We start from the raw sequence: 12406 nt of genomic DNA on the forward strand, positions 1-12406 counted from the left end.
CACCATCTCTCAGGGACAGAAACAGAAGCCTATATAGCTCAGCTGGGCAGATCCCCGTTTCAACAGTCTGGCTTCTCCTGGTTGTCTGTGCTCGGCTAGGCTCCCGCTCTGCATCCAAAACCGCACAGCCCCTCCTCATGGTGGGCTGGTGGGGGTCCTTCTGCACCCTTTCGAACCGTGTGGCCAAGACACTTGAGTTTCAATCCCAGTGCCAATCTTCCTCCGTGAGCCCATTTCTGACTCCTCCCACGAAGGTCACACCTGCCAGTGCTCAGGTTTCTTCTGCTTTTCTCGGCTGCCACTGTTGGTCCGGGCAGGCTTGGCCCAGGGATAGAGGAACTGCCTCCAGGCTGCTTGCGCAGGCTCAGTAAGCAGGGGGAAGCCTCCCAGCTACGTCACAGGTTAGAGTCACACCTGTCAAAACACTGGCCAAGTTCTTAGGTAACAAAGTAACTCTCAGTGGCCCTGCTCTGCTTCCCCTCCCCCCAGCCATGTTAGTAGGGGTTTTCCTGTTTTGGAGACCTCTGTATTCCCCGTTACACTGTCCCTTATTGTTAAGTATCATTAAAGAAATAAGTATTTTTTACAAATAAATATACAAATAATAAGTACAGGCTTTTACTAGCAGTTTTCTCTCTAAATGGAACTTATTTCTTACATTTATTGTAGACATGCAGAGCAGTTCCTTAAAACTGTTCCCAAGTTTTGAGCAGAAAGCCATGCTGCTGAAGCGCCAGGCCTTTGCCGTCTTCAGCGGCGAAGTCGATCAGTACCACCCTTACCTCCCTCTGATACAAGGTAAGAGGGCCGGCGCCCCGCCCCGACAGCCCCGCCCCGACAGCCCCGCGAGGGGCGGAGGTGGCAGCCGGCCGCTGGAGGGGCCCCAGCTCGTCCCATCTGAGTGCCCCACATGTGGCAGGAGGACCTCGGAAATAGAGCAGCAAACCTGAAACTTTGTGTTTAAAATCAGTTACGACCCTGCTGTTAGTTTTCATTAGCTGGTTTTTGAAAGTCGGAAGTGGACAGCACTTTCTCCGTACTGTCTTCTGCCGGAGTCCTCCTACATCAGGAAACTTCGAGTTCACGACACACATTGAAGCCAGTGAACAAGCAAGGTTTTGGAGAAGTACCTCACTTTTCTGTAACAGGTTTTTCTCTTCTTCACACTCACTATGTTGTCTTGTCAGCCTCAAAAACGAGCTGTTGTAGCTATTGCACCTGATTTGAAGGGCGTTCTCCTCCATCTAAGGTATTGACCTGGCCAAGGGCCCACTCTGTTTTAGTTCCCCCTGCAGACAGGAAAGAACTCCCAAATGGGGATGGGATCCCCTAAGGCTCACAGCCCATGTGGGATCAACTGAAACTCACACAGTTCTTGAAGGATACTTTGTTTCTATCCTAAGACTACTGTAACAAGTAGCTTTGTGCACACAGTGGTTATACAGGCCTGTGAGTGTTTGCAGACAGTCATGTAGCCACGACCACAGTCAGGGCAGAGCACCCCCATCCCCTGGAAAGTTCTCTCGTGCCCCCTAGATATCATCCCCCCGCCATGGCAACCGCTAAACTGCTTCCTGTGCACATGGTTTCATCTTTTCCAGAATGTCACATAGATGTAACTAGTGCAGTGGGACATGGCCTTGAGCCTGGCTTCCTGGACTTGGCAAAGCATGCTTGAGGCATCCATTCTCTTGTATTTGTCAGTAGCTATTCCTTTTTATTGCCGAATAATAGTCCGTTCTGTGACTTGCTTCCGACTTCACTGATGGAAGGGCATTGGGACTGTTTCCAGCAGAGTTTCTATGTAAATTGTTACAACTTGGTCAGCATGCAGGGCACGTGCTCTCCCCGGAGTCCTCCCTGTGGCCCCGTAGCTCTGCTGATGGTCAGCCCACCTCCCTGCGTGATGAACTGTTTGCGAGCTCCTGTTCCACTTCCAACATCAACAGTGTCCCCGTTACTGATGTGACAGTGCATATCTGCAGTAATAAAGTAGCCTTAGACTGCAACTGACATGATTTCAGCGCATAAAACACAGAAGCAAATGTTCACCTCACCACGGCCTGTGATAATGAGCATTCAGATACTGCCCCGCCTTTCCTGAGTTGCCGTAGGAGGCTGATCGGATCGGGGGGTGGCTGGGAATGCTGGTCGAGGCGACAGCAGTCCTGCTGCCTTGCAGTGTCCTGCTCAGATGGCTTGTTCAAGGGCGCGTTTGTTTAAATGTCCGCTGGAGAATGGAACCAGACGCAGGAGCCAGCTCTTTAGGAGCACCAGTGTTTGCCAGGTGTCTGTGCGGTGAATGGCCCCCTGTGGGCCGGGGTACTTGTGGAAGCAAGAAGCAGTGCCCCATCAAGCTTGCACACACGGGGGGTCTTAACTGGCATGGCCGTCTGCTGTAGCAAGTTAGTTCCTCAGAAACCGTAAATTACAGGGAGAAAATCACATGGTACAATGATTGCCGTAGACAAGTGACGAAGATTGTTAGGGGCCACAGGATTTTAACCCATAACACTTTATTCCCTTCAGGAGTTAAATGTTTTTGTCATGGTTATCCCATATAAACTTTGCCAAATAAATCTGTTTTGTTTACTCCACTTCCTACTTATCGCCACCAAAATAGGGTGTCCTCTGCCAGCCAGTGTCTGCGGTCTTATGGTCCCTTCACTCACCAAGGACTGTCTTTGGTTTCTGTGCCTCATGTTTCGTATTCTTAGAGGACAGTTTAGGTGGTCACTGATCACACGTCGAATCCCTGGCTTCAGCCAGAGTGTGCGCCCGGCTCTTCGGCGGTGGCAGGGAACCAGGGCCGCGTGCATCCCTTCCTGCCACCAAGGCGGTGAACATGGAGGAGGGCTGGGGTAGACTGGGCTGCAAAAACGCCCTCCTGGCACCCACTCCGCACACTGGGTGGCGGCGAGTGTCAAAGCAATGGCAATTTCATTTTTCTTTTTGTCTGCGGAGAAACCCCAAACTGCATATTTGTGTGACGTCTTTAAAATCTTCTTTCCGTAGAACGCCTGACAGACAATCTCAGAGTCGGACAGACATCCCTAGTTGCTGCTCAGATGTTTCTGTTTTTCAGAGTCCTGCTGCTAAGAATATCTCCCCAGCATCTGACTTCCTTGTGGCCAATAATGGTCTCTGAACTGGTAAGTACAAATGTTTCACCTTTGGGAGCAAACTAAAAAGAAAGGGAGAAAGAGAAGGAAGGAAACATTGACATGCTAGAGAAACATCACTCTGGTGCCTCTTTCACACCTCCGACCAGGGGCCTGGCCTGCAACCCAGGCATGTGCCCTGACTGGGAATCGAACCTGTGACCTTTTCGTTCTCAGGCCGGTGCTCAATCCACTGAGCCACACCAGCCAGGGCAGCCTAGATAGTTTGAAGAAACAATGGACACAGGAGAAAGTCTGAAAACCTAGTAGAATGTAAAAGACATTTACATTTGCAGGGAAAATCGTACTTGTAAGGGTGACTTCTTCCCTGCACCAGGAAAAGCTGAACAATCGTATCTCTAGGAATTCTTATCAGTGTAGAGAACAATCAAGCGGGCAACACACGGCTCTGGAGGGATTGTGTGTAAAATGGGAGGTTTTTATAGAAAATGAGGATGGGACAAGGAAGCTATTAGCCAAAGAAAAGAGGATCCTAGGACACAGAATGGGACAGGTTTTATGGAGCAGATTACTCATCTCTTGAGAACTGGGGAGGGCCCTTGTGACAGACTACCTACCTCCCTGGTGTTGCCCAGAAAATCCCAGACTTGCTGGTTTAGATGATGGTTTGGAGGGTGTTGAAACTGCAGTTACTTAAGGTGTTCAATCTACATCTGGTGTCCTGGGCCTTAGCATAAGGGACGCCATTTTGGAACTGCGGTTTGCTCCTTAACAGTGGGCTGGACAGCCTACTGTTCATTTTGTTGATTGTTTGCTTTATTTGCTCTTTTTGTGGACATAAAATTTTAAACATTGAGCTAGGGGTCATCTCTTTCAAATAGTAACCTGAATTCACCTTTCATTTTTAAGATTCAGACATTCATACAGCTCGAGGAAGACCTGAAAGTGGACGATGAGTTGTTGAGGTGAGCAGGTGGGGGTCTGCGCACACATGTGCAGGGCGGCGGACGTCCCTTTATGATGTAGGGTTTGTCCCACGTAATGCTGAATGCCACCTGGAAGTTCTTGTGAAGGGGTCACCTATTTTGATAATTTCTTAAAAGTAAAAGCCTGTTCATGGACGTTATATTACCAGTCCCAAGTTGGTGTGCTTCGTAAAGGCCAAAACGAAAAAGTCAGTTTGCAGTAAGGAAAGGTTTATTGATCAGGAAGGTGCCAACCTAGAAGATGGGAGACTTAGCGGTGCCTCAGATCCATCTTGAGAAAGTGCAGAGTTCGGGCCCCTTTTATGCCAAGGGAAGGGGCAGTGGGAGGGGCAAGAGGTGACCGGTGACCACAGACATCTGGGGGCCGTCAGGGGTCTGAGAAGAGGGTGCTTCTGTTGACCGGTTTCAGTGAGGACATTCCTGCAAGTCTTTGGTAAACAGTACACACTTCCCTTCACTCCTGCAAGAGTCAGTTTCTGGGAAGTGGCTATTTTATCTTCGTAAAACTCAAGCCACAAAGCAGAATTCCTCTCCTGAGTAGCATGTCCATATGCAAGAAGCTACCTGTCCGAAGGCCTAAGGCCGAAGGCCGTAGGAGCAAAGCCAGCATAAAAAAATGGAGTCCGAGAGATGTAGCATTTTATTGTGTTGCAGCCGCATAGGCAAACAGACTGAATGAGTTTGTAACAAGACTTTCTTTGCAAATCTACAGAAACAGCAACAAAATCAACAGAACAAAAGTTTTAGTCCCTGACTCTGTAGGGGAGATACCCCAGAGTGAACTCATCTTGTATTTATCAGCTTGCAAATTCTTGGACACGGCGCTTTCTTTTCCACCTGACAAGATGCCATTATTTCAAATGTAAGTCAGATAAGACTATGTCCTCTTTGAAGTGGGTGGCTTTTTTTTTCCTCCTAAGGGCTTTCACTGTTCTTTCCTGTACATGAGAAACCACAGTAGGGTTGCTAGTGGCCCACGGGCCCACTCAGCGTGCCACAGTTCGGATTACTGACCCCTGTGGTTTTGTGAATTTGGCTTACAGTAAGGCCGGGGTTTGGGGTGTAGGTGCTTTTTTCTACTGAATGCTTATAAAACAGGAGTCATGCCCTGGTGGTCCTCACTGCCTTTGTGTAGGCTTTTTTTGTCTTTATTTTTTGTTAAATAAATGGAACATACCATCTCCAAGTCACTTTGCCCCTGTTGGCTTTCATTTCCTGTCGGGTTTTAACATGGCTGCTCGTATGTTTGATTTCATGCCTGGTCCCAGAGGCCCTTCTCTCTGTCTTGTTCCAATGAAGAGAGTAATCATGTAGAAATATCTGCGAGCCCTGGCTGGTGTAGCTCAGTGGATTGAGCACAGGCCTGTGAACCAGAGGATCACGGTTCAATTCCCAGTCAGGGCACATGCCTGGGTTGCAGGCTGGTTCCCTGCAGGCCAACTCCCAGCAGGGGATGCACAAAAAGGCAACCATACATTGATGTTTCTCTCCCTCTCTCCTTCCCCTCTAAAGATACATAAATAAATAAAATCTTTAAAAAAAAAAAAGAAAAGAAATATCTGCAGTTAAAAAACCTGTTCTCCTTAAATGCATGTTATTAAGTGAGAGAAGCCAACCTGGAGAGGATACATACTGTATGATTCCAACTCCATGCCATTTTTTAAAATATTTTATTTATTTATCTTCAGAGAGGAAGGGAAGGAGAGAGGGAGAGAAATATCAATGTGTGGTTGCCTCTCACATGGCCCAAACTGGGGACCTGGCCTGCAACTAAGGCATGTGCCCTGACTGGGAATCAAACCGCAATCCTTTGGTTTGGAGGCCCGTGCTCAATCCACTGAGCTACACCAGCCAGGGCCCAACTCCATGCTATTCTTAAAAGGCTCCATAAAACTAGGAAGACAGTGAAAGATCAGATGTTTCCAAGGGTCAGGAGAGAGGGAGGCAGAGCACAGGGTTTTTAAGGCAGTGGAACTGCTCAGCATGGTACTGTGATGACGGTACACGTCACTCTACATCGGTCCCCACCCGTAGGATGCTAAACAGCAAGCAAGCATGAGCCCCAGTGGGACCATGGGCCCTGGGTGATGTTGACCTATCACTGCAGGTTTGTCGATTGTAACAAGTGTCCCACTCTGGTGGGGGACATGTCATGGGAAGGCTGTGCATTTGGGGACAGGGGTACATGGGAATGCTCTCCTTTCTGTTCAACTTGGCTTTGAACCTAAACCTGCTCTTAAAAAGAAAGCCTTTTTTTTAAAAGTGGGTTCTGATGTACATGCCTGTGCAGAGCAGCACTGTTCGTAATAGGCAAAAAGCGGAGACAACCCTAACGTCTGTCGGTCGATGAAGAGATAAGTAGCATGTGACCTATCCGTGCAGTACGGTGTTCAGCAGTGCATAGGCATGAAGTGCTAACACGCTGCAACGTGGATGAGTGTGGCAACGTTAAGTGAGGAAGTCAGATGCAAGGGACCCTGGGGTGTATGTTTCCATTGAGAGGAGATGCCCGGAGTGAGAGAATCTGCAGGGACATAGACTGCACCAGCTGTCGGTGTAGTTGGTCCAGCCTAGATGAGGGCGGTGTAGGGGGCAGAGGTGGGGTATGAGCAGGAATTCTTTTGCAGATAATAAAAATATTCTAAAGTTAATTACGGTGATGGAGTACAATTCTGTGATATAGTAAAAGCCATTGACTTGTACACTTTAAATGGGTGAATTGTGTGGTGTGTGAATTACACCTCAATAAAACCATTTAAAAAAAATTTTTAAAGTGAGCCCCGAGCCAGCATGGCTTACCTTGGGTTTCCTCGTGCAGTTACAGGTGGGCATTTGTTCCGGAAGTGGACACAGAGGGCCCTGCCGCCCTGTCGGACCTGGAGGAGGGTCACCAAGAATGCAGACCCCACACGGTTAGGATTCTAGAGCTTCTGAAATTGAAATATGGGGTAAGTGCTTCCCTTTTTACAGTGTACAGCCCCGGGAAAAGGGAACTATTTCAGAGTGCCACCTGATTTCAGTAACTGGGAACAGCATTCAGGATCCCTCTTATCCGAGTGTTAAAACTTGGAGGTGGTTACAAGCTCCATCTCTGTTTTTTCTGTGTTGCGTTCTCATCTGAGCTGCTAAGCAGTGAGGCTTCCTGGATAACGCAGTCATGTCGCAGCCGTTGGCTCCTTGGAGGAGGCAGGGCCTGCTGGAGGAAGGGCAGGCCCTCGGTGCGGGGTGGGCTTTGGGCGAAGTCCTGGTGGGAAATGTCCCTGGGAGACCCAGTGGCTGTGTTCATGCTGCTGTCCTTAGTGCTGATGATGAGTTTTCCTGAAGGGCCTGTTTCTCAGGGGTGGCCGCCTGCACACCCGGCACGTAGATCTGCGACCCCTCACAAGGCCCTGCCATTTTTATAGGGTTTCACCGTTTTGTTCTGCTTTGTTCTTTCAGGACTTGAGCAGCTCTGACGAGACCCCCATGAAGAGGGAGCCCCCGCTCCTGCGCCAGTGGTCTGTGTCCAGCGTCGGGCAGCTGATGCCATTCTTCCAGACGCTCAGCTGTGCTTTCAAAGCCCGACCTGCGCTGCCCGCAGACACCCGAGCACCTGCCTCCTTCGAGTTTCCTGCCACAGACAGTCCCCGCATCTTGAAACAGCTGGAGGAATGCGTTGACCATGATTTCTTGGAACATCTGGCCTGTTAGCCGTAGAGACAATTCCTTAGTTCCTTTGCGGACACTTCGGCGGAAACCAGGATGGATTCTAGAGCAGAAGAAGGCCAGGGTGGGCTTCTAAAAACAAGCCTATTTCAGTCTTAAAAGCAGCTTTCAGATCATTTTCTGTTGAGCAACAAAGCACACCTCCCTAAATGCCTTGTAATATATTTGGATTGAATTGTATGTTTCTTCCTCGGTTTATGTGAAGAAAATAAAGATAATATATCATCTCACACTAGCACAGAGTCTGTAAGTTGAAGCGAAGTATGAAGAGAATGAAGAGCCGTTTCCTTTGTCTGTCTCAGTGCGTTTCTCTAAATTTTTAACTTATTGAATATTACGTTTACCCTTTCACACATTTGTCCTTTAAAGTGTTTATTTTAATACTCCATTTTAGAACTAAAATATATTTTCTGAAAACAGTAATTGCCCGTGACAATGGGCTCTTTAGTGACAGTGAACTCTGGAAGGAGTTATCGGGGTGTCTTTAACCCTTGCCCATTAAAATCGCATGTTTGCACTGCTCGGCCGACTGAGAAGTGCCTGGTTTTCAGAAGCCTGACAGCTGCCCCAGTAGGTGTGCCCCACCATGCGCAGTGCCAGGCCTTTCCGTCTGATGTGATCAGCCAGCCCAGTCACAGAGCCAGGCAGGCCGGAGCCAGCTGTCACTGGCTGACACTCCCTCTCGGGACTCTCACCTTCCCCACGCGCCCTCCGGGGAACTCTGCCACTGCCCACTCTTCACAGCTCACAGAAGCAATCCCTTCCTCCACGTGGACTTCTCTAGCCTGGCCGCAGGCCACCCCATCGTTTCGAAGCCTTTTCTTCTGGTGCCAACTCCCCCATTTAGACTCTGGGTGGGGCACCCCTCCTCTGCCGGGGCTGGCCCTGCAGACGTGCTTCTCTCAGTCCCCTTTTCAGCCGCCAGAGCACGAAGTCGCCTTCCTGGCCAGGGGCCAGCTTCTGTCCTCAATGAGTGCTGTCCTTAATGCTCCACAGACAAGGTGGGATTTGACAAACCCCCTGCTGCTGGTTGGTCTGTGTGCAGGGCAGACGTGTGTGGTTCGCCCCGATGGAGGGTCTGGGGAGCTCAGAGCCACTGGGGCCCCAGATGAGGGCCACAGGAAAGGATCGAAAGGCGCCTCGGGTAGAGGTGCATGGATATTCGTGCCAATCAGTGTTAAAAATTACTCGGAAAGTGTTGTTGTTGTTGGGGGAAAGTTGTTGTTGGGGTTTTCAAGGTTGGATACCCTTGAAAACATTTGCAAGCTTGGACACAGAGATTTTAAGTGTTGAAGAGCAGAATTATAAATTCTGTGTCACTCACTATGCATTACCTGTCAGGTCATGAGGAGACAACCATTTGCTCGTTAATAGTTAACATCAAGGTGGGTATAAATGTTCGTCTATCAAAATTTGCGAAACTAGTAGCTTATTTATATCATCAGTGGTTGTTATGCCATGAAAGGCAGTTCTCGTATCTGTGCTCAGATGAACAAATTTTGTTTTTCACTTTTTTCTCTTGCATCTAAGACAACTCGGTGGTCTCTGATGATACCGTATGTAATTCAATACTTACTCAAGAGAAGTCTTGCAGGACAGGGATTCAGCAACCAAGCCCTGGGTCTCAGGATGCTCAGAAGTCTTGGAAACATTGGGGTGCCTTCGAGCTCTTCTGGCGTCAGCACGAACCACGGTAGTTGAGGGCACAGGCTCCGGCATCAGTTTGCCTGGGCACATACTTTGTGTCTTGTTTTTCTCATCTGTCAAATGGGACTATCCATGGTAACGACCTCTCTGGGTTGTAGCAACTAAGCACCTCTGCCACATCTGTGGTCTCTACAAACAGGTCTGATCGTTCCTGTGAGAACGAAGCCTGTGCCCACTCCCGATCCCTGCGCCTGGGTTACGTGAATTTACCTGGGTGCCAGCACACATTGTTTGTCATAAAAGAGGAAGTGGGTGTTTTTTAACTATGAGAGAAAGAGAATGAGCACTTCTGGTGTTTTCTTCCTTCTTATCCCCAGGGCCCTTCTGCGGCCCACTGTGGAGAGGATGCTCAGACTCGGCTCCTCCAGAGCACGTTTGTGCCAGGTGTCCCGCCCAGCAACCGCAGGCCCACTGCACCAAGTGTCTCGGGACAGGCAGGGGCCAGGGCAGCCAGAGCCAGAGGTAGACACTGCTGCTTTAATGGCGGTGGCCGTGTGGCCCTGTGTGGCCCTGAACAGAGGCCTACCACTGGGGCGCTGTCCGGGGTCCAGCCGTGGTGCTCGCCATGGTGCTTGCCATGTCCCAGGCCTGGCTTGCTTTCTTACCACCCCCGTGGAGGAGGGAGCCAGCAGAACAGAAACCTCGGGGCGGTCTCGCTGTGGAGCCCTAGGCTCTCAGCCCCAGCGCTGAGAAAGTTAAACAGGAAAACCTGTAGGTGGCTGTGGGGTTATGCATGAGAGGCAGTTTCTCAAATTACTCCACCCACCTGACTTCCTACAAACCGCCTGTTTGAGGGCCACAGTGGCTTCCAGCTCTCAAGGTGTGGTGAGGTGTTGCTTTAAAGAACAGGCCTTATCTCCCAGTATTTTGTACATTATGCTCAGTTAAATTAGGGGTACAACTGGCTAGAAGTGTGGAAATAGTTGAAATTTTGAACAAGGATCTGGGAGACCTGGCAGAATTCTGTACTGGAATTAAATGTTCTGATGTAAGACAATGCCTTCTACCAGCCACTATGTGCAATTTAGTGGGACCCAGACACAAACCAGTGACCGTGCAAAACTAACATCGTCAAAAGAGAGTACTGTTCATTGGACATGGACCAGCTGGGGAGTTCACCCACTCCATAGCAAGGAGCAACTGACGTGCTTTCAGAGAGGAAGGGAAAGAGACAAACATTGCTTTGAGAGAGAAACACTGATTGGTTGCCTCCCGTACGCACCTGGACTGGGGATTGGACATACAACCTAGGCATGTGTGCTGACTGGGAATCGAACCCGCAAATTTTTGGTGTATGGGACGACACTCCAGTCAACTGAGCTGCACTGGCTGGGACTAAGATAGTTTTTAATCAACAAAATCAAATCAAATTCAGCTTTGACATTTTTGAAGAAGATTTCCGAGTGAATTTGAGCATGTCTGGTACAAGCACCAGAAGGGTGGAGTGAAGCAGTTCCTGCCCGAGGAAAGCCCCTGCACCCCAGCCTGCTGATGAGTTCAGCCCGAGTGTGCTTGCCTCACATTTCATCCCTATGAGTCAGCCTTGAGAACGTGGAGTTCTGCAGCACGCTCAATTGTGTTAAAAAAAAAAAAGTGGAGGGAGAGGCAAGAATTTGTATGTATGGCTAAGGATATGTCTTTACACGAATAAACTATTGTCTCTTCCTGTCACTGCTCTAACGAATTACCAAAACATAGTGACCTAAAACTACAGAAGTATGGTCTTTTCCAGTGCTGGAGGCCAGATGCCCGGCATGAGTCTCACTGGGCTGAACCCAAGGTGTCTGCAGCATTTGCTCCTCTTGTAAGTTCTTTTAAGGGTCCTAAAATACAGTGTTCTTGCCTTTTCCAGCTTCTAGAACTACATTCCTTGGCTCATGGCTTCTTCTCCATTTTTGAAGCCAGCAGCATAGCATTTTCAAAGCTGCTTTCTCCTTCGGTGGTGAAATAGTCCTCTGTGATGGAATCTTTCGGCCTCCATCTGGAGACACTTGGGTTTGTTTGTTTCTTTTTGATTTGAGACGTAGAGACTGCTTTGTTATTCCACTTACTTGTGAATTCATTGGTTGATTCCTTTTTTTTAACCCTCACCTGAGGATATATTTATTGACTTTTGAAAGGTGGAGGGGAGAGAGAGAGAGAGAAAGAAATATTGATGTGAGAAAGAAATATCAGTTGCCTCCCATACATTCCCCAACTGGGGATCAAACTCACAACCTAAAATTGGTTGATTCTTCTATGTGCCCTGACCTGGGATTGAACCTGCAACCTTGGTTTATTGAGACAATGCCCTAACAAACTGAGCTACCCAGCTGGGACAGAGACACTTGTGTCTGCGTCTAGGGCCCACCTGGATAACGTGGGCTGACCTCACCTCAAAAGCTAAGTAACTTGTTGGAGATCACATAGCTGACAGGTGAAGAAGTTGGATTGGGGCACAGAGAGACACTGCACGATACTATTATGTTAAAATTCTGTTTTGTCTCTTACAAAGTGCTAGTTGGGACGCACCGAACTGATTTCACAACGTATTTAATAAACACAACCTTGACGTCATGGAACTTCTATATTTTGGTCACCACTGCATGCTTAACGCATTGCTTTGCCAGTCAGGAGGAGATGAGAGCCTCACAAGAGCCTAACACAATTGTTAGTGGCGTTGTGGGCTCTCAGTTCTTGACGATGTGCAGGAAAGATTTCAAAACTAGTTTCATAATACTAGTCCAGGTGATTTTGAGAGTGGGTTAATTAAAGCTGGGGACAGTGAAACAAGGGAAGGAGTTAGAGTAGGAGGGGCAAGCTCATACCAACAGGACTGAGCCAGGGCGGGGCTGCCTTGGCCTCCTAGCAAGAAAGTAAGAAGCAGAAGTGAGCCAGCTGGGTTGC

The 12406-nt window shown here is 48.8% G+C and overlaps 1 protein-coding gene across 3 annotated transcripts in view; it reads left to right on the forward strand.

Moving 5' to 3' along the window:
• DOP1B (DOP1 leucine zipper like protein B) overlaps nt 1-8048 on the forward strand; it is an 84088-nt gene extending 76040 nt beyond the window's left edge. For 2 of the 3 annotated variants that reach the window (XM_037040614.1, XM_037040615.1), the window contains exons 32-37: nt 670-798; nt 3016-3152; nt 4032-4087; nt 4821-4970; nt 6927-7056; nt 7547-8048. In XM_037040614.1, coding sequence (XP_036896509.1) covers nt 670-798; nt 3016-3152; nt 4032-4087; nt 4821-4970; nt 6927-7056; nt 7547-7798 — 854 coding nt within the window. In that variant the 3' untranslated portion in view covers nt 7799-8048. Of the gene's footprint in view, nt 1-669; nt 799-3015; nt 3153-4031; nt 4088-4820; nt 4971-6926; nt 7057-7546 lie in introns of those variants that run through there. The other variant, XR_005065681.1, reaches the window with a different exon arrangement.
• Nucleotides 8049-12406: the final 4358 nt, after the last annotated feature.

The sequence above is a fragment of the Sturnira hondurensis genome, unplaced genomic scaffold (genome assembly GCF_014824575.4).
Source record: "Sturnira hondurensis isolate 20B ecotype Veracruz unplaced genomic scaffold, ASM1482457v3 Scaffold0002640, whole genome shotgun sequence".
Taxonomy (NCBI): Eukaryota; Metazoa; Chordata; class Mammalia; order Chiroptera; family Phyllostomidae; genus Sturnira; species Sturnira hondurensis.